The sequence below is a fragment of the Pituophis catenifer genome, unplaced genomic scaffold, assembly GCF_029215685.1.
Source record: "Pituophis catenifer annectens isolate HBS135680 unplaced genomic scaffold, rPitCat1.0.hap2 SCAF_3, whole genome shotgun sequence".
Lineage (NCBI taxonomy): Eukaryota > Metazoa > Chordata > Lepidosauria > Squamata > Colubridae > Pituophis > Pituophis catenifer.
Genome location: NW_027256883.1, coordinates 145,177,506 through 145,199,555, shown reverse-complemented (window position 1 = coordinate 145,199,555; position 22,050 = coordinate 145,177,506). Strand labels below are relative to the sequence as shown.

General features: G+C 36.9%; 1 protein-coding gene across 1 annotated transcript; it reads right to left on the bottom strand.

Annotated features, from left to right (window-relative positions):
- Positions 1 to 1,513: 1,513 nt before the first annotated feature.
- Positions 1,514 to 18,209, bottom strand: LRRC40 (leucine rich repeat containing 40). The gene is made up of 15 exons (XM_070939460.1): positions 18,050 to 18,209; positions 14,921 to 15,102; positions 14,013 to 14,086; positions 12,749 to 12,878; positions 11,433 to 11,556; positions 10,710 to 10,852; positions 9,920 to 10,092; positions 9,604 to 9,694; positions 9,472 to 9,517; positions 8,521 to 8,632; positions 7,337 to 7,444; positions 6,201 to 6,311; positions 5,042 to 5,119; positions 4,110 to 4,295; positions 1,514 to 2,500 (listed from the first exon to the last, which is right to left on the bottom strand). Exons 1-15 carry the CDS (start codon positions 18,207 to 18,209, stop codon positions 2,377 to 2,379), a joined length of 1,842 nt encoding a protein of 613 aa, XP_070795561.1. The 3' UTR covers positions 1,514 to 2,376.
- Between the last annotated feature and the right edge of the window lie 3,841 nt (positions 18,210 to 22,050).

Genomic DNA, 22,050 nt, shown 5'->3' with positions numbered 1-22,050 from the left:
AATGTTTTGCAGTATACAGATTTACTGAACTTGAAAGCTGCTTCATTTTATGTGAAAAAGTACTTTAAAGCTATATTTTAAATGAATTGATTCAGTGAAATCAATTATCTTTAATTTGCACATACAGATAGTATCTTTCCCATTTTACTTTGCGTATTGACACTAACTAGTAAGGTGTATATTGTGTCTAGAATGCATTTTGCAGATGCTTTCTGTACATAAAAAGAATACAGGGACTCAAACAATGCTGTGCAGCGTATAGCAGAGCCATTTTCGGCTTTGATGTACTCAATTTTTTTCAGTATTTAAAAAAAGTGTTTTGAATAATATATTAAAAAGTCTATTGTATAAATAAAGTCACCTTATTGTAAACATTCTGCCTTCAGAGCAATGTATTGCAACAATTTCATCTTGTATCACTCACAGAAAGCAAGTATCAATAATCAGCAGCAAATCTCTCATTGGTTTTACTTGTACTCAGATTCAGACTTAGTTTTAATTTTTTAAAGACTCCCCAAGTTTATCTGAAGCATAGTTTGGAACATAAAAGAGCAGCTTTAAAGGTTACTTTCCTAGCAGCTGCCAGCATAGAGAGAACATTTGCTCTCCTGGGGTTTTTGAATTTTGAAGGTTGATGATCCTGCTGTAGCTAAAGTTCATATAGGGTGGAAAGCATCTGGCAGAGCTGGCTAGATGTAAAATATCTCTCTCTCTCTCTCTCTCACTCACACACACACACACACACACACACACACACAGAGTTTAATGCACTAGTGTAGCTTTTATGCTATCCTTAACTTCCCAGCTGCTAAAAAGGTCAGTGTCTACTGCTTTACACAAGAGCATTTAAGCATACTTGTTGGAGATTATAACTAATGCCCAGAAGCACCTCTTTGATCTGTAAGAATTCCTGCCAGCATATTTAGAAAACCCAAAACATTTTATTATATAGACAAAGGCAAACATCTAGAAGATGCCATAGCACCCTCTTTACCTCTAATCAGCACATCTTCTCTTTCTCTATAATAGGCGTTCATTTAGTGAATCAGTGGCCAGCATCTAATATCAAGATTCTGGAGAAATCACCTCTTACTGGAACAGTTGATTGGGGTAGGCAGAGGTGGGGTTATATGGGTGGAAGCTAGACCCCGGTGGTCAACTATGGCCCCTTTATGTCCTGTGGACTTCATTTCCCAGAATTCCTGAACCAGGAGCCACTCCTGGCTCAGGAATTCTGGGAGTTGAAATCCACAGGTTGTAAAGGGGCCATAGTTGCCCACACCTGAGTTAGAACCATCTGTCTCAAGTTTGTATTCAATTAGGATTGCAGTTTTTGCAATCAACCTCAGTACTTGCCAGCATCCAACAAATAATTCCATATATTGCTGAACAGATAGTATTTATACAAGGAATTAAAACCTTAGTCTTAACACTGGTGATTCAACAGTACAACTCATCAATTAACTGAATGTTTACTTAGTATTTCAGACTGGAATTTGGCAGTAATCCTCACTCAGACAGGGACTTTGTATCAGAATAAAATAATCTGAAAGCAAGCCAAGTAGGATACCGCAATGAAATAAGTGTATTTATCCTTTCAATTAAGAAACAAACATACGAGGACAGAATACAAATAAAACATTTGGAAAGGGTATTTACAATGTGATATTGTGTTGGGGGGGGGAGAATGAAAGGATTAATAGAACAGAACAGAACCTCACCAGTTTGCTTCCTACAAAACTAATATTTGCAATGATGCCTATGAAATCCACAAAAACCATGAGAGCCTACCAGCCCCAAAGTTGGGAATACTCTGGGTTAAGGTACTACTTCCTAATATTTGTGATACTCTGTATTGTGTGTTTGTTTCATTAGTATTTTTTGCATTTGTAAACCTGTTTAAATGCTATTTTTGAAATTGAATCTGATTTTAAAATACATATTACATTCATGTACCAAAATACCAATGGTATTTAGTTTATACTTCTTCTATAATAGCCTTCAGACCAAAGCCTTAATATTTGTATACATGAATAGCAAACACATTTTTGGGGTGCTTAAAACTTTTAAACAGATTTCTAAATGGCTGAAAAGTACCAAATATAAAATTAGAACATGGCCATAACAGATATATATGTTGAAGGGACAGGAGGCCATAAGTAACCATTTGCTTTTTCTGGGTAGAGCCATATATCACTCACCCAAATATATGCCATACAAGTATGGCCCCAAGGACAACCTGAGTTGCCTGCAAGTAGACTAAAATCCTTTGAGAACCCTAGAAGCAATTTCCTAGCATATGCATTTTCAAGTTATGTTCCTCAACAACAAACACCATGATCTTCTTTCTTCAGAAAGTAAGATGTTGCACACTTTTTAGTTCACATTAGCAGCAACAGTAGGAATCCTGCTTCTCAGATACTCAAGAACAGCAGCTGTTCCCTTGGCCAGAATAGCTGCACGGGGAGTTCGGAAAGGGTTACCTTCCAATAAAAGTACTCTAAGAGAAAAATAGAAATCAATTAGAGCTGCTCTTCATTCAGATGCAGAGTCTGTAAGAACACAGAAACATTCAGAGGGAGTGCGGAAATCCATGGAGACTCCTCTCATTGAAACTGCAGAAAGCTGAATCAACATTTTCAAAATGCTTCCATTCGCATAAGGGTTTTGCTAGATTAAACAAACATTCAACAGCAATGTTGTATATATAATCTATTTACCTTTCAGTAATACTTTTGCCACTTATTAAAATGTCATTTTCTCCTCTACAGGCTACCCTTGAAATCATGTCCTTTCAGTATCTCTCTTTAAAGTCTACTTTCTATCTCAAACTCTACTCTCTATCTCAAAGGAAGACCTGAAATCAGCTTCATATTTTGATTGATTGGTTTTTCTTACAAGCTTCTCTTGCAGTTCTACATGCAACTTGCAAGAGAAACATACTACATAAAAGAAGCCCTTATCCATTCTAAATTCTTGAAACAAGGTCTACACATCAAAAGCCTACACATTAAACCTTTTTTGGGCCTTATTAGTATTCTGAACAATAATTATCAGTTTATTTAATTTAAAGCTGAACTGCTCTAATTTAGGTAATGAATTGCATAGCCATCACTTGGAAACGTCAGACAACTGGAGAAAGAAGAATTTGATTTATTTAGACATGGCCTTTCCAACAAATTGATTCTGAGGTTTTTATTAAATTGAATTCAGTATATATGATATTCAAGAATTTACTTAGCTTGATAGGGCATAAATCTGCTGGATCAGAATGCTCTACTCACTCATGTCCTGGTCACTTCCACATGGATTGCTGTAATACGTTCTATATGGGGCTACTCTTGAAGGCAACCCATAAGCTTCAGCCACTACAAAATGTGGTGTGGGTAGTTATATGTACACTTAGATCAGTGCACATTACGCTTCTGCTCTATGAGCTGCACTGCTTAGCAGTCTGCTTCAAGGTTCAGTTCAGGTTGCTCATAATGTCCTCTAAAGCCCTATATGGCATGGGGCCAATTTATTTGAGGGACAACCCTCCATTCAATTATATCTACTTGCCTAATTAGGTCCAGCAGAAGACTATGTTGCGTGGGGACCGGGATAGGGGTAGGGGTGATGTGGAGCTGGCAAAATTACTATGCTATTAGTGAGATTGTTTTTGTTCTTGTGCAGATTGTTTTTTTACAGTTTTTTTACAGTTTTTTATTGTTTCAATGTATTTTAAAAGGATTTTTTTTGTTTTTATGATGTAATTTTTTTGTTTATTGTGTTTTTAACTCTGTTCAGCTGCTCAAATTGACAGCTGAACAACTGAACTTATTTGAACAAATTGAACAAATAAGTAAAAATAGCAGCACATGGCAAAGTGCTCCTAACTGAAAATGGTGCAAACTAAACTAAGGAACAGAATATTATCTGATGCGCCATATCCACAAATCACTAAATAATACATATTTTCAAAAATAAAAGCAAATCAGTTCAACAGATATCAGTATAGTAGTAAACCATCCTATGAAAGCCCCAATAAATGTTTGTAATGCTGTTTGTAACAGTATTTTGGTAAAATAAATATGCTATTTAGAAACATTCAAAGCTAATGTGGTCACCTTAGATTGTCACAATTCCCAAGTTCTGGTGGAATCTGTAGGAGATCATTATTTTGAAGATCTAAAGTACCGAGATTTTCCATCTTCTGTAACTGTTGAGGATCTAGGGATCCAATCTGATTATTTCCAAGAAGAATGGCTTCAAGAGTCAGGATGCGATAGAGGACATTTGGAAATATTTTAAATCTATAAAAATTAATACACATTTCATTAGTAAACAGATAAGTTGAAATAATTTGATTACACTGAAGGAAAAAAAAATCCATGGAAACAGAACCAACAATATACTGTTGAAGCCTTGTGATCAAGCTAGGGAGTAAATGCGACAAACTATTCTTTCAACACCTTATTGAAAAACATGAGTGATGAATGATGACATTACTATACAGCAAACTCTAAACACATGAAATTTATAAAAACCTTAAGGAATAAAATACAAAGAATTATTTTTAATGGTAGTGATTTTTTTTTAAAATAATTTTGTATCCTGAAAAGCCAATTAGCACTGCTTGGGTACTACCCATATTTTATTTATTTTTATTTTATTTATTGGCCACCCATTTTACCACAGGATATTTTTTTACAGAGCTTATGGGAGAAGATATTACTTTAACAAAAAAAAAAAAAATGTATAATTGATCTTTGAATGACAAACAAATTGCCTGCTAACTACTCTATAAATGTCCCAAGCCAATCAATTTCTATGATTGTGAAGCAATCTTAAATTATTGCAGAATAGTGAGGAAGGGAACATAACATTTTGACATTTCCATTGTCAGAAGTTGGCTTTTTCAAATATGAAATCTCCCTAAAGATTCCTGGGTTGATTGTGTTTGTACATCAGACTTGTTGGGCGACATAAATGCACAATGCTTTCCAAAATACAAATAGCAGCACCACATAATACCACATGATATTGTAAGAGCATTTACCTGTTAAAGGCAAGATTTATTGTCCGTAGTTTTGCCAATGCTTCCATTTCATCTGGCAGAGATGTCAAAATGTTATTTCTAAATTGTCAAACAGAAAAGCAATCACTTTTTATTGTATCTCAATATTTAAATTGAACTATGTAATATAAAACATACATAAAATGATGTTCCCCATCAAACAAAAATTAATATATCTGAGTTTGAAAGAAAGGTAGTTCTGGGGTTAAACAATAGGAGAACTGATGTTCTCAAAACATGTTAGAAACTTCCAGCTAGTAAGATTGAAAAATACGTCAGATAGCCTAATTCAGTTTTTCTCAACTATGGCAACTTGAAGATTTGGGAACATCAACTCCCAGAATTTCCCAACTAGCAAACGTCTGGAAGTTAAAATCCATATAACATCAAGTTGCCAGGGTTAGGAAGCATTGGCCTAATTCTAAAGGGCTCTTCTTTCTATTTGTGTCTACTCTATATGGCTAGCAGAATAGATATAAATAAGTGGGTCTCATATTATGCAAAGTATGGCCCAGTTTCTGCTCTTGATGTTGAGGAAATTATTGCCATCAGCATTAGTATGTTTATTTGGCACATGCTTGTATGTAAGCATAGTACAAAACTTATTTTTTCCCCACATAACAATCCTATGTTGTAGAAGAGAGTGCAACTGGCCCAAAATCAACCAGCAGGATTCCATGGCTGAAAGTAAACTAGAGCCACTCTTAATCCCAAACTTTATGTACTGCAATATGCAATCATATAATCTTGGACTTCAACCATATATGAGTCAACATTAGTCAGATTCATAAGACTTAAATAAGTCTTGTCCCCATATTAAGAGGGAGTGTCTGAAAGGGCTTCTATTTATAATAATTTTCATGCAACCAAGGTACTTTATCGGGGATCACAAAACCACAATTCTGTAATCTCACTGAAGTAAATGAAGCTGAGCCTTTGAAACATTCCTACCTAATAATACTGGCGATTTTGAGAGAAACGTTTATTTTCAGGATCCTTTGCAACTCATCTGAATTGGTTTTATCCTACTCTGACACTTCTAAATTGAGTTCTTAGATAACCTTTCAATAATTTTTGCATTTGGGGAAAAAACAAAACCTCAGACAGATAATTCAAATGCAGCTTTTCAGGAATTACTTACCTGAGTTCCAAATGTGTCAGTCTGTGAAGCATACAGAGCTCCAGTGAAACAGAAGACAGCTTATTGAAACTAAAATTAATATCACTCAAGGATTCTTTTAGTTCCACAATCCTGGAGAAATTGTAAAAATAAATAACTAAGCAAGCAATTTAATTGATGTTGTTAGGATCTGCATTATTTGGAGCAGTTTTAAAAAAACACTGATAATGCATTTAAACTTGTATAGTTTTTTTAACTGGCCTATATTTCACATTAAATTATAATGCCATCCAAAGGACCCAGTTTGTGGGGGCAATAAGCTGACTTTGTATAAAAAAATATACAAGAGAATGAAGGCTATTGCTTAAAGCATTGTAAGCCGCCCTGAGTCTCCGGAGAAGGGCAGCATATAAATCAAATTAAAAAAAAAAAAAGTAAAACAAACATACACTGAGCAATTGCTAAGAAACACTAGAAAAAACCAAAAATCTGAAAACCTACAATTCATCCCAAAGTGAGATGGAAACTATAGAGACCAGGCACTTATAATATTAAGTGTGATGGAGTGCAGGATAGTGGGGGTACAGGGTAGAGCACAAAGCAGTGGGAGCGGTGAAGTGGTAGAGCGCAAGGTGGTGGGGCAATAGAAGTGTAGGTGAAGCATAGGATAAGGTGAGCAGCAGGGATGAAATACAGAGGTAGGGGTGAAGCATAGGGTGGCAGGGGCAGTGTAGCGCAGGAAAATAGAGCTACAGGGTGTAGCGGGGAATGCAGGGGCAGTGGAGAGCAGGGCAACAGGACCAAGGAAACAGGGTTGCATGGTTGGCAAAACACAGGGCAGAATGCAGGGTGGCATAGTGTGAGGTGGCCAAAAGGGCAGAGATGAGGGGAGATAGTAGGGGTGAGCAGTAAAGAATAGTGCAGAAGCCTGAGATCCTTGCTTTATGATGTCATGGTTCTCGCCTAATAATCACAACCGGAGTTACAGAACAGTTATTGCTAAGAGGTGTAGGTATGGTCATGCGATGTTTCGCCTAACGATTACATCACTTAGTGATGGAAATTCCGGTCCCAATTAGGGTCATTAAGTGAGGGCTACCTGTACGTTTTCTTTACAGTAAGAAAGAGCAATATTAAAAACTATAAAAACATAGTACCTTGCTGGAATTTCAGTCAGATTATTCTTGCTGAAGTTTACATTACTGACTGGATTGTCTCCAACTGCATTCAAAACTTCATCCGGTATTACAACAGCCTGTTTCTCACTATATAGCATTTTAAAAGTTATTTTGTTTGAAAGGATAAAGATGGTCAGTCTTATTTGCTCTAAACATTCTTTCTTTGGAATGTTATAAAAACACATTAAAAATTCAAAATGTCATACATTAATAATAAAATAATTCTTTTTTTAATCCCTATAAATTTCTTCTATTGGGCCAGACCAAATACAATAAACCTTGCATGCAGCAGACCAAATTTATGTTTTGATTCATTTAATTTGGGCAGCAACTTCATAACCCTGTACACAAATGATATAAATCTCTACAATATCTCACTTTCCAATTCAATTTTCCTCAATAACAGACCCTATACCCACAATTTGGCTATTAAAATAAGGTTTTACTGTACTAACTTACGAAACCACAAGACAGAATAGCTGTATCACAACTAACACTGGGCTGATTGATCATTTGTAATGATGTCTGCTTGACAAGGTCTTGATCTCAATATCAATGATTTAAATAGAAAATGCTATTCATGTAACAAAGGTGAATTGTCATATTTCTTTCATTCAAATACAAATAAGAAATTTCCTGATATAAGTGATTTCTTAGGGGCCACTGATTGGGCTCACACATTCATCTCAGGCCACAATTTTTGAAAACCATGTGTTTTTTTAATTAAGTCTTAATGATTGGATTCCATAGGTTATATTCTATAAACCAAAATGGTTGGATTCATAGATAGTTCTAAACAAATTCAAACAAAGTTATAGTTCAAAAAAATTTGGGTACACACCCACCCTGAAGCTGAATACTTTCATAAATTTGTTTATTTTTGTTGTGTTTTTATATTTCTAACATTTTTACAGGAGATTTATAGTAAAAAAAAACCCTAACAACAATTAATACAAATATTAAACTAACAATTAAAAATTAAAATATTAACAAATGTTGCACATGTACATGTACTAGGGCCATAATTATACATATCAAAATCTGTTTTAAAGGATTTCAAATTTTCAGCAAAGAGGTTGATTCATTCAGTTTTAGGTAAAAGACGTTCCAGAGGCAAGGAGTTATAGAAAAATCTGGTTCTTATAAAATTAAAATACTCCTACCTATAATCTAATGTCTTCAGCGCAGTAATAGCATGCATATTAATTTTGGATTGACTTGGCAAAGTCATTGCTGTCATGGGAAATTCTCCATTTGGGTTAATTATTTCATCATCTACAAAAAATATATAGGTTCACATAAAATCTGACATGTAAAATCTATTAAGATTATTTCAAATTTTACCAATAAGCTTAGTCTGTATTTAATAGAAAAGATTAAAATATTCAAACTTAAATATTTTTCATTTCAGATGCATGCATTCAAAAACAAAACTTGTTCAATTAAATGGACTGGAAGATTCCTAGCATTGAATAGTTGTAGACAGAGCCAAATGTAGAATGAATATATTTGTTCTCATTTTTAAGATTGTCCATCAACAAAAGTAATTATTTCACACCAGGCTTAATTCCCACCCCGCCCCCCTAAATTCTGTTCTAAATATAGCATCCCTGGAAAATATTTGGAATTGTTCTTTGAAAAATCTTCAAAACTACTGACTCTGTTCTACTAGTAAAATGATATTTCAATAAATAAGTGATCAGTAAAGTAATGTTCACATCATTTTGCTCCATCAATCAGGAAAGCTGCATGTTTATTTGGCCCTTAAGTATATATTCCAAAATAAAAATACACATTTTCGCTAAAATTACTAAAACATTTCCCAACAAACAAATAAGAATCCAATAGATCAGTGGTCCCCAACCTTTTTATCGCCGCGGACCAATCAGCCTTTGATAATTTTACCGTGGCCCGCTGAGCGCGCGCAGGAGCTTTTGTGCACGGCCCAGGAGCCTTTGCGCTGCAGCGTTCATGTCCCCCGGCTGCTGCGCGGCCCGGTGCCAGGTACTCCACGGCCCGGCACCGGTCCGCGGACCGGGGGTTGGGGACCACTGCAATAGATATTCCAAAGTTTTGCTTAACTATAATTTTTGACTGTTAAATAAATTATTTACCTTGTATTTTGCTTCTAAGATATTTCAGGATTTCTTGTGTTCCTTTCTAAAATGAAAGAATTACAAGCATAAGTAGTTTATCTTATGACTGTAAAGGATAAGTAATGTAGTATGTACATTATGTGTACTTACTTGTAGAATATCCCTTCGGAATGCTCTTAAAGGATTTCCTTCTAATGCCAAAAAGTTCAACTGAGAAAGGTTTCCTAGTTTACAAGGAAGACTGATAACATAAAGGGGTTATTTCAGAGATTGCATCTATCAAACCAAGTAACTGCAGTATAATTATTTTCACCATTCATTATTTTCAACCTCATTATTAGAAAAGGCTCTTATTTCTACAGTTTCATGAATAACACACTTTCCAAATTCAAAAATGTGGTTTTGAACTGAATTAACATATAATGTTTGTCCCTTCACAAGTAAAAATAATAAATATGCTTCCTACTTGCTAATATCATTGTTGGATAAGTCTAGCCGTTCTAATCCCTGTAGCAGAGTAATTTCATCAGGCAATGATTTCAACTTATTATCTCTTAGCTCCAACACACACAAGGAATTCAGATACTTCAGTTGTTCAGCTCTTAATACTTCAATCTGATTTTCGCCAACATGCAATTCCTAGAAAAATAAAAAAAGAAATAACATTGTTCTTCCATCTATTAAGATAACATTGTCTAAAAAGCAAAATATGCCAATACATTTTATGTAATTTTATAAGTTTAAAAGCAATAATAGGCAATATCTTAATTCAGAGTTCCTTAAATGTATTATTGCATCGTAATCTTACAAACATTAAAGACATAAAGATTATTGCAAAGTAAATCACACCTGTTCCTCCACAAATATAATTACAATTCTGATAATCTTATTTTTAAAAATGTTGCAGTTACAACTTGTAAATGTATTCCTTTCCTTAAAACATGCTATCTGAAAACATTATTTGCATTATTATATATAGACAGCTTCTAATCCTGTAATTAAAGAAAAAAATATTTAAAATGCAACTTCAATAGATAGCTATATTAACAATTAAGCTTAGCTCTGTTTCACCATTATATATCACTACTGTTTGCTATGGATATCTGAAGAGGGCAAGACAAAATGTTTATCTCAATAGTGCATGTAGGTATATAACAGCTGGAACTGCTGCAGTGACATTGTGACACAGATATTTTCATTTTGATAAAATCTCAGCTATCTAATAGGCAAAAACATTGAAAGAAAACAAATCTTACCTTTAAATATGTACATGAATGAAAATCTGGCAAGTAGCACAACTTATTTTGCCTTAGATAAAGTTGTTCTAATGAAACCATACTGCCCACTTCAGGAGGTATAGTTTCCAGGAAATTCTTAGTGCAATCAAGCTGTCTTAAACCTAGAGGAAGAGAGCAAATGAAGAAAGAAGTTGTAAAATCATCATGATGGCTTATTAAAGATCACAACCGTACAGATTTTCAATATGCCACCTCCAGAAACAAAATAAATGTTTACTTTAAGAAAAATCAATAAGAACAAATTCTCAAATGTATATATGGCATGTTACTAATATGGCTTCTTCAGTTACAGTGGTAAATGCAAGATTATAGAAATACTGTTGGGATTCAGCATGATTTATATCAGTGTATGTTATAAAAAATGTTAAGAGAATTTAAAAAAAACACTACTTCAATTTCTCTATTTAAACTAGTAAGGAAATGTGCACTACAGAATTTATGGTAAAAAATTTCTACACCCAGAGCTAGTATGCACGCAGAGTGCTACTAATAAGTGGACAGTAGACAACAGACTTAGTCTAATAGTTTATTTAAAATTAGCATGCCATCTTTTCATTTACATCACAACAAAATTTCTTAATAGGGAAAAAACCCTGCTTATAATGTTTCAGAAAACTTCTTTTAGAAACTGGAAAATTAGATAAAAATAAAGCAATAAAGTATAACTCAATAGGCGCTTACTTTTCATTGCACTGATTTCTGTTGGCAGATTCCTTAATTGATTAGAACCTAAATTGAGACGCACCAAGTTTATAAGGAAAGCAAAACTTGTAGGGATAGCAGAGATATGGTTATTAGAGATATCCTAAAGAAAGAAAGAAAAGAAAACCATATTTTACTTATTTTGAACCTTAACTATGTGAGAAAACGTAAATTGTAATTTATAACCTGTTTAAGAAACTTGGATCTGGGTTAGCTGAAAACAAATTGGTTAGTGCAATTCTACCCTCCACTTTGAGTTCTGACATCAAAGCATATCCTATTAGATTCATGAGCCAGACAACCAATGAATGGATCATAGTAAGTTTACATTCTATAACAATACCCTTAATGCCATCAAAGAAGAAATCTGCTATCCCAGGTCCTTGGCGACAGACTCTATAAGTGGATAAAAATGCAAATCCAGTCTAAACATCTGGCTGACTTTGTGATAACCCTAATAATAGACAAACCACCATCAAAAAGGTGGTGTAAAAGGAAGTCTTACTTGGAACAGTTTACATTTGTAACAAATACCTTGAATACGATGAAAAGATAACATATGCCTATCCCGGATCTTTGGGAAGGACTTGATAGGTTGATAAAAATACCAAAGGCGAAATCCAGCCTAAACATCTGGCTGACTGTGCAACCAACCATAATAATCTAAACTTGTATGCAGACCAGAAGAAACAGGATGGGGATTTCTGACCTCTCTTTTTGCAGCTTCCACTGCTTTGCAGTGAGTATCTCATTCTTAGGGAAATTGTAGGAACTGACTGGTCTTTTTTCACCCTTTACGGTAGTCCTAGATTTACAACTATAATTTGTGTTGCTAAGAGAGTTGTTAAGCAAATTTTGCCCAATTTTATGATCTTTCTTGCCATAGTTGTTAAGTGAATCACTGCAGTTATTAAATTAATAACATGGTTGTTAAATGAATCTGGTTCCCCATTGACTTGGCTTGTCAGAAGGTCGCAAAAGGTAATCACATGACTCTGCAACACTGCAACCGTCATAAATATGAGTCAGTTGCCAAGCATCTGAATTTTGATCATGTGATCATGGGGATGCTGCAATGGTCATTAGTATGAAAAGCAGTCATAAGGCACTTTTTTCAGTGCCATTGTAATTTTGAACAATCACTAAATGAACTGTCAGTCAGACTACCTGTACTTGAGGGTCACCTACTTCAAGTCCTAGAAATGTACTGTACTTAGTTTATGAGTAACAAATCAATTAAAACAGTAGCAACTACAACCAAATGAGAAAGTCATAAACCATCAGCTTCAACTTACCAACTCTTCCAAACTGACAAGCTGTCCAAATTCATCAGGCAAGTGATGCAATTCGTTGTGCTGCAGAAGCAGACTTCTCAAGTGTTTTAGCTGAGTAAGCTCTTCTGGTATCTTTTGCAGTTTATTATGACTATTGATAAAATAGGAATCATGAAGGGCTGCATTAATACACAATTGGTCTGCTATGAAGTTTAACAAATAACTACAGTATGAACTACTTTTGCTTGTTTGAACTGCTGTTACCTTAACTAACCTGCCTATAGGTTAAGAACTAAGAACCATGCATTCCTAGAACTAGTTGGTGGCTTAAAATTCTTGGATTATATTAATGGAAGTAATAATATTCTTTATATCCAGGATTTATTTTTATCTTTTTAAAACTAAAATTCTCAATTAAGGCAAAATGTCAACGCCTGCAAGTACTTATATAATAATTTCTTAACAATGAGAAATATTCAAGATTTCAAAAACTGAGCAATTTAAGAGCGCATGTACTGCTGTTGTCACACCATTTTTAAGTAAAGAGTGTACTTTGATTTTTTCCCTCTAACCCCTACCAGCTGCCAAAGACCTGTTTGAGCTTCCAGATGAAAACTATGCTACTTTGTTATTGGATTTATATAGTTGCCCATCTGACACAATACTCTGGGTGGTTTACAATATTAAAATAATAAAGCATACATATACAGTAAATATAAAAAACATAGCAGTCAAAAAAAGCCACACCAGCACTCAACACAGCCAGACAATGGGCTCTATCCCACACTTGAAGTTCTAAGTTCAGAACCACATCTCCAGGACCTTATGGAAGGCCAACAGGGATGGGGCCAATCAGATCTCTGGAGGGATGGCATTCAAGAGGACAGGTGTCACCAGAAAGGGCTTTCTTTTCTCTTACCTGTCAGTCAACATTCCTTACCATGCTGGAATAGATGGTACAAAAAAGGGGAAGAGATACTGTACATACAGCATATGGTCACATCAGGTATCCTTGATGCTAGTGCTAGTCAGGTTAGTACTAGAATGGGGGATTGTCAGGAAATTCCAGGGCTGTGACCAAATTGGAAAATGTAAAAAAGATACTTCTTTCTTTCGTAAATACGTATTTCATTTCTCTTCGTAAATACACCTTTACAATTTAAAACATCCTGTTATAGAAAAAACACCAAGACTTGCAAAAACTTTTGAACATACCGGTAGTTATTAAGAACTATATTTCAAAAGATTCTATTCCCTGAATATTTCATTTATAGAATATTTTTACCTCACATTAATTTTCTGAAGATTTTCTAGTGATCCTATAGCAGAAGGGAGAGACGTGAGTTGATTATCATGCACCTAAAAGTAATAAGAAATTGTCAGAACTTCTTTTTTGCTAAAATATATTAAATGCTCAAATGTGCCAAAAGGTAGACGTTGAAAATTAAAATTATGCCATCCATTGCAATCTGCACTAAATTTATGCAGATTGCAATAAGAAGTTTGTGCTTCTTATTTTTGCCATTTCATCAAATGATGAAAATGATGACAAATGATGGGAAGGAGGAAGAAGAGTGAAAGGCAAGGAAGAAAAGCCATCACTGAGAAGAGTTTTCATATGGATGCTTTGGTTTAAGATTATTACAATAAAGTTCTTGCTAAATTGTTTGGGATATATTCAGGTTTCTGAAGAACTAGAACTGGAAATACGAGGCAAAGCCTTTTCCAAGAATTCTTCAACTTGTATTTAATAGTTTTAAAATACAAAAACAATTTTATTTCAGATATAATAGGTTCCTCATATTCAGAACTACGAGGAAAAAGACAACTGTATTACACAAGGACAACAGGTTAAGGATTCCTCAGTCAGAAGGCAAACATTCATTCTAACTTCACAACATTCTGTGAATGAAATCAGTGATTTAAGATTAGGTAACAAATTGGACAAGAGTTTGAACTGGGGTTACTCTGTTCAAGAAAAGCTCTCAACTCTTCATTCTACAGGAGTATGTGAATGTGTGCAAGAGTGGGAGGAAGAGGAAAAAGAATCAACAGAGATCTTTATATGCTCCTCAAAAATACATCATTCAACAATACTGTTACAGTTTACAGACCAGAATATTTTCCCCAAAAGCAATCAATGCAAGATTAGTAACATAAAAGTAACAGTCATTCATCAGTTATTTTACTCACATCAAGCACAGTGAGGGCAGGTAAGAGTTTGACATCATCAGAAAGACACTGCAGTTTGTTAGAAGATAGAATCAGTTTGTTGAGGTCAGTTTGCTCCCACCAGCGATCAGCACCACTGAAAGAGAGGTTTTGGTGGGCCTCTTCTGGAGTATCCAAATTTATTCGCCATACATGTAGAGGTACTGCATACAAAAATAGGATATGTCCATATGAAAAAATAATTTAGTAACTATTCATCTTCCATTATTGTTATTATTCTAAAGCAAAAGTGGGGGACCATTGCCCTTTTATGACTTGTGGACTTCAATTCCCAGAATTCTAGCTGGCTCAGGAATTCTGGGAGTTGAAGTCCACAAGTCACAAAAGAGTTATGGTTCCCCACCCGTTCTAAAGTTAATACTGATTTTGGAATAAATTGGTGGATTTGGGATATAGATGTTATTTCTGAGAAGAATTACACATTTTCTAAAATTTTAAAAGATGTAGTATCTCATTTTATTCAGAAGTCTGCAAATTACAAAATAATTAAGTATATTTTATTCTGCAATTTGGAGATTGCACAAAAGCATACTGGCCTATTTTACACTCTACAACAGCTAAGCTCAAATTTGCCTCACTAACAAAGATAGTGAGTGGTCTTGCCCTTTATAGCTTTGCCACAGGAGAGTTGAAAGGCAGCAATCTGTGATTCCACTGACTATTTTTCTCTCCCACTTAGCCTCATATTCAGCAGCAAAAACAAACACTAATTGTTTTGTGTCCAGTTTGGGAGAATGTGGTTGGGTGCCTGGATTGCAGGCTTTAGCCATCTTTCAACTTGTCTAAGTGATGGTGACAACTTCAGTGACAACTTTCCACTTAGGATATTTCTAAACATGGGTCCACAAGTCTTCCAGAAGAACTGAAACAAGCCAAAATATAGTCCAGTTCACAAATCAATGGGGCAGAGGAAATGTATAGTGTGATGGCGCTCATATTGCATATCTAAAGAAGTCCCTCCCACCTCCTTCATAAACTGTCTTGCATCAACCTATGTAACCTATTTTTGCACACAGATTTATTGATCAACTTATCCTTTATTGGTCATGCTTATTAAAATAAAAACTGTCACTACTATTGTGAATTTCATCCCAGTTCCCAAATATCCTTATAAAGAGAAAGGCAGTGGCAGCTACAAGGGACTGTGGCTGGCAATATCTGGAAATATCCCATGGAGTGTGCAAAATGACACTTGAGTAGGTGAAATGGTGCCACCACTGCCGATGTAATAATGTCAGCATGCAAACCACAGCTGCAGAAAAATGGTACCTTTTCCCATTTAAATTGATCTTCCACATAGACAATGGTTGTCTACCACCCTTTCAAAAGGTCACTAAGCATACATTAAAAACAGTTTATCAGAAAGAAAAAAAACTAGATACGTATTTACAGAATATCTGATCAGTGTTACGCAAAACACCAACAGGTTAGACATCATGCAGGCTGTAGAATCTAAGTGTCCATACAGGTAATCCTGACTTACAAACATTTGTTTAATAACCATTCGAAGTTACAGCAGCAAATGAAAAAAGTGACTTATGACCGTTTTTAACACTTATGACCACTGCAGCATCTCCATGGTCACATGATCAAAATTCTGATGTTTGGCAATTGGCATGTATTTATGGCAACTGTGGTGTCCTGGGATCATGTGATCACCTTTTGCAACCTTTTCACAAGCAAAGTCAATGGGGAAGACAGATTCATTTATCAACCCTGTTACTAAAGAAAGAATTGCAATGATTCATGTCACAACTGTGGCAAGAAAGGTTGTAAAATGACGCAAAACTCCCTTATCTTGCTTAGCAATGGAAATTTTGGGGTGCAGAATTGTAGTTGTTAAATCAAGGACTACCTGTATTCTCCTACAGCCCAGACTACAGAGGACAGTGCCCTTTGGCTAAAGGAGATGGGGAATGTTGATAGCAACCAAAGTTGAACCATTTGGAGCTGGGCCATTCTCAGCCAAGTCTGCATGGATATAAATGAGGCATAGGACAGCAGCATCTCTTATGGCACATAAGCTGAGCCACAAGAGAGAAGAGGAAAAATGAATGTAAGCTGCTTCTGTGATGGGATAAGACGTTGCATCATGAGGACATGCCCTCTAAACTGGTTTGTAAGGCCAGGAAGATAAACCCAAGAAACCACTAACGCAGTCATCCCCAAAGGTGCTTTTTTCAAGAGGCAACTGGACTTTCTGGTTGTTCTTTGAAGACATTTCGCTTCTCATCCAAGAAGCTTCTTCAGCTCCGAGGCAATAGAAGGTTAGAAGGGGGGAAGAAGAGAAGAATGGGGGAAGAGAAGGGGAAGTAGGAAAGAGAAGGAGAGGAATAACGAAGGAAGTAAGAGGAAAAACAGGAAGAGAAGGGGAGAAGAAGAAAGGTTGGAGTAAAGGTAAAAGAGCAGCACAGAGAAAGTAAAAATTAAAAATAAAAGTTAAAAGAAAAGATGAATGAAAAATGATGGAAAGGACTATACATGTAAATGTGTTTATGAGAAATAAAAATAAAAAACTTTTTAAAATATATGTATGTATGTATGTATGTATGTATGTATGTATGTATGAATGTATGTATATATATAATGCTGCTGGGGCAATGTAAAGCCTTTGACTAACGCAGTCAGGCTTTATATATTACCCCAGCAGACTGGCTCAAGAGTTGCCGGTGGAATTTTTAATTCGTGTTAACCAACACCGACTTTTTTGTTTTGTTTTGTTTTGTTTTGTTTTGTTTTGTTCCCGGAACAACTAGAAACACACAAAACCCATAGGACCACAAGAAATCAAGAAAGCAAAATAAAGGCAATACACACAACCGGTTTTCATCTGCTTTGTAGAGAAATCCCGGCGGCAACAAAAGAGGCTGGGAATGATGCATAATAATTCAAAATCCTCCCCCCCCCTCCACTCCCAGCCGGAGGGTCGGGTAGAAAAAGACCCCCTTCGTCTCCCCCCAGGTTGGGGTGCTGAAGCCCCGCCCTTCCGGCATGGGAACGAAGGGCAGGCCGTCTTTCTTTAGAGAGGCGTGAACTAAATCTACCTTCGCTGTTTAGGGTGGGGAAAAATCTGACTCTGGCCCTGCTCACCTTCGGTCAATTCCCGGCCGGACAGGTTTAACTGGCCGCTTTTCCTAGCCGCCCGAAGCAAGCCCTGGGGAATGGCGGCCGCGTTGGCTTCATCCTGCCCTGCGCCCCGCCTGAAGCCCGCCAGAGAGTGCCCCGCGCCCCGTCTCCGCGCTCCAGACATTGAAGGCGCCTCAACTCTTCTCCCGCCTGAATTCCAGGGAGGCGGTGGGAAATGCAGCCAGCCGGCCTCTCGGCGCAACGAAGGCGGACCAGGCTGCTCTCACTGCCGCCGCCTTTGGGAAGGGAAGAGAAGAGCAGAGAAGCGGTCTTGAGAAGTAAAACTCTCAGCGACCGGTGACTTTTGCTTTAAAACGTTGGAAAACGCACATGGAAGGCTCCCAGTTAGTGTGACCGTCAAGGAAACGTGGCTTCTTTTTAATCTGAGAGATGAAACTAGGCGTCCACTTTTCCTCTTTCCCAAATGGGCATCTCCTTGAGATTCACCCTATTTTCCAAAGCACTTGAAGGCCAGGCAAGGAATAATGGATGGAAACTGAGGAAGGATATATTCAAACCTAGAAATAAGGAGAATTTTTCTGACAGTGAGAACCAATCAACCAGTGGAACAGCTTTGCCTTCAGAAATTGTGGGAACTTCACCGCTGGAAGCTTCTAAGAAGAGACTGGACTGCCATCTGTCAGTAATGGTGTAGTAGGGTCTCCTGGTTGGGTAGGGGGTTGAACTAGATGACCTACAAGGTTCCTTCCACCTCTGTTATTCTGATTGTGCTTTTGGTTGTGAGGTAGGGTTAAGGTTGAACCTGGATCAAGGCCCTGGTTCCAGTTCTGTCCAGTTATGATTAAGATTTCTTTCCACGTTATGTATGTTAACCAGCTCATCATTGCAAGAATGTGGTTGGATTCACACAATTACTAAAGCAGAACCCCAGATTAATGTACCGTATGTCACCTCAGCATGCGACATCCAAACAAAAACATTTGGTCTGCAAACAAGATGACTGGGTTCCAACAATAAACCAAACTACACATTGCTCAGTTGTATGTTACACTTTAGCTAAATGGCAGCACTAAACTGACAGTAGTTGATGTGGGGAGAGACTAAGGATCAGACCATGTTGTACATTGATGGAAAAATAGACTTCTCAGGATTATAGTAGATTGGGAAGTTTTTTTTTTTTTAAAGCCAATCCAGGAGGCAGTGGCAAACCACAATATTGTCAAAAAAATATTTGTGAAAACGTCCAAATCTACACACTACTAAAATTCTGATTATCATGACCCATCATTGTATGAAATGGTATATCAGAAGAGCAACAATTTTTGGACCAAAGTACCTCAAATGGGCTAAATTACAGAATATATCCATAATCCAAAACCCCTGACTCCTGGTAGAATGACATTTGGAAAAGTTGTGGCTGCTTCAGTGCTGCTGTGCTCCTGAGCTTCTGCTGTTGCTGTGGTTCCATGATAGTCACTACCATCCTCACTCAGTACTCCCATCCTTTCAGACTGCTGGAAAGGGGAGATTCCCAATGCTGCCTGCCAGATTCTCCTAAGGAAATTCAATGAGAAGCTTGAAGGAAGTTGGAAGTCACTCCTGCTCCCACTTCTTTATTACCCACTCTTGGTCATTCTGTTTCTGTTTAAGTAAAGAAGTATATCTGAAACAATGACCCAAAAAGGTACAGGTTCTCTAGTATTCACCAAACCTCAAGATCATTTCAGGATGTCCTTACTCATGGGTTGAGCAAACCTAGCCAGTCTGTACCATATCTAATTACAGTTTTATTGTCATTAACACTGGTGCATTATTTTACTATTTCATATTTTCTGTCCATATCCATACAGAGGGGGTGCGGGGAGAGAGAGAGATGAATGAACAGAATATAGATACATATATATATATATAAACCAGGGGTGTCAAATTCGTGGCCCGTGGGCCAGATTTGTGAGGTGTTGGCCACGCCTACCCCTAGTTTAGCGAAGGGGGGGAGTTGCGATATGTCACATGATGATGTGAGTTTGACACCCCTGGTCTTAACTTACAATGAAAGGACCATAATTTACAAAATTAAGACTTTGTAAGTGTCCTAATCTTAAGATATTGCAAGCCTTTTTGCTTTTGCAGCAACATATAAACATCATTTCTCTGGAAATCAGGAAAGCATTTCTAGTGAATAGAATATTTAATATTGGAATGCTTTTAATATGCAATTTTATACAGAGCTAGCTAATTATCAGCATTTTTATTGTTCAGTCACTAAGTTGTATCTGACTCATTGCAACCTCATCAACCATTGCATGCCATTGCCATACCAGGCAATGTCCAAATTTATGTTCATTGCATCAATAACACTATCTCATATTCTGCTGTCCCCTTCTCTTTTTGCTTTCAGTCTTTCTTAACATCAAGGTTTTCCAATGAGTCCTTTCTTCTCATTAGGTGGCCAAAGTATTTCAGCTTCAGCTTCACTGTCTGTCCTTCCAAAAAATAATCAGGGTTGAAGTTATTAGCATACTGGTGATTTTTTTTAAAAAATTTTTTGGGTACTTTTGTAGTTAGTGGTGATTCCTAGTGACTGCTGGGTTTTGTTGACAAGATCTCAGTAGTGGTTTGCCCTTGCCTGCTTCCTAGAGTTGGGAGTGCCTGGCGCAAGGTCATCCAGCTTGTTTCATGCCTAAAGCAGGACTAGAACTCAATCTCCTGGTTTCTATCCTGATGCCTTAACCATTACTCCAAACTGGCTCTACTACCAGTCTTTAGATCTAACAATAAAGCGAGGTACTGTCTTCTACTATCAATCCATTTGCAAAATGTCTTTTCCCCCTAAATTCAGGGGGGAAAAAATCCGAACTCGTGTCACTTTTACCAGCTGAACCTGTGGAATATTTCAGCCCAGCCTTCTCTACCGTACTTTAATGCTATGGTGTAGTGCTTAAACAATATGCTGTTAGAGTGCATTGTTAAATTCTGCAGAATAAATATAGATAAATCATCTTTACAATTTACTTGTCAGTCAAGCCTTACAATGGAATATGTGAAAATTTCACAATAGAAAATTAATAGAAAAACTTTGCCAAGTATTTTACATAAAATTACATAACCAAGAAATAGCATTTTTAACAGTGATCTAATGAATATATCATACTGCAGCCACTCTGTTTAGAAATATGAATTTCTACAGTACTTAGGAACTGCACATTTAATTAGGCGAATGGCCAAGGCTCCTTTCTGCTTGAACAGCGGAAGTTAGTTCCACTCCCTGAGCCTTGGCTTTCTCCTGCGCTGGTGAATATCAATAAAGGAGAACATTTGTAGCTCAGGGCTGAAATGAGGGATCCATGGTGCTCTGAGCTCGGATTTCTTGCAGACGGTTCATTACCCAAATTAGGCAACACCATCAGTACTAGTGATGCACTAGCATCAAGGACCGTTTATATGCATCAGCTAAACCATTCAAGAAGTAGAGCCCCACAATGTGGAGAGGCTAATAAGACAGATTTATGCATGCAAGCATGCAATCTATCCATCACTTCAACTCAACTTTGGAAAGCTGACATCGCCCCCCCCCCCCCAAATAAAGCTAACTGGAGATTCTCAGTCATCTAGGTCATGATTGTCTGGGACAACTTGCCCCAAGGTGCTTTTTCAAGAGGCAACTGGACTTTCTGGTTTTTCTTTGAAGACGTTTTGCTTCTTATCCAAGAAGCTTCTTCAGAACTGAACAAGCTTCTTGGATCAGAAGCGAAACGTCTTCAAAGAAAAACCAGAAAGTCCAGTTGCCTCTTGAAAAAGCACCTTTGGGACTAAACATCAACCACGAGCCCCTACAGAAAAGGAAAAGGCCTTTAGCTCCGCCTGCACATGCGCAGCAAGGCATCTCAAATGGGCATGCGCACACGCAAGTTATGCGTGTCTCGTTTCACAAGGCGGCCTGGTTCTGAGCAGGCGCAGGCCGAGAGGTTCGTGCGTCGTTCGGAGAGAGCCGCTGAGGAGCTTGG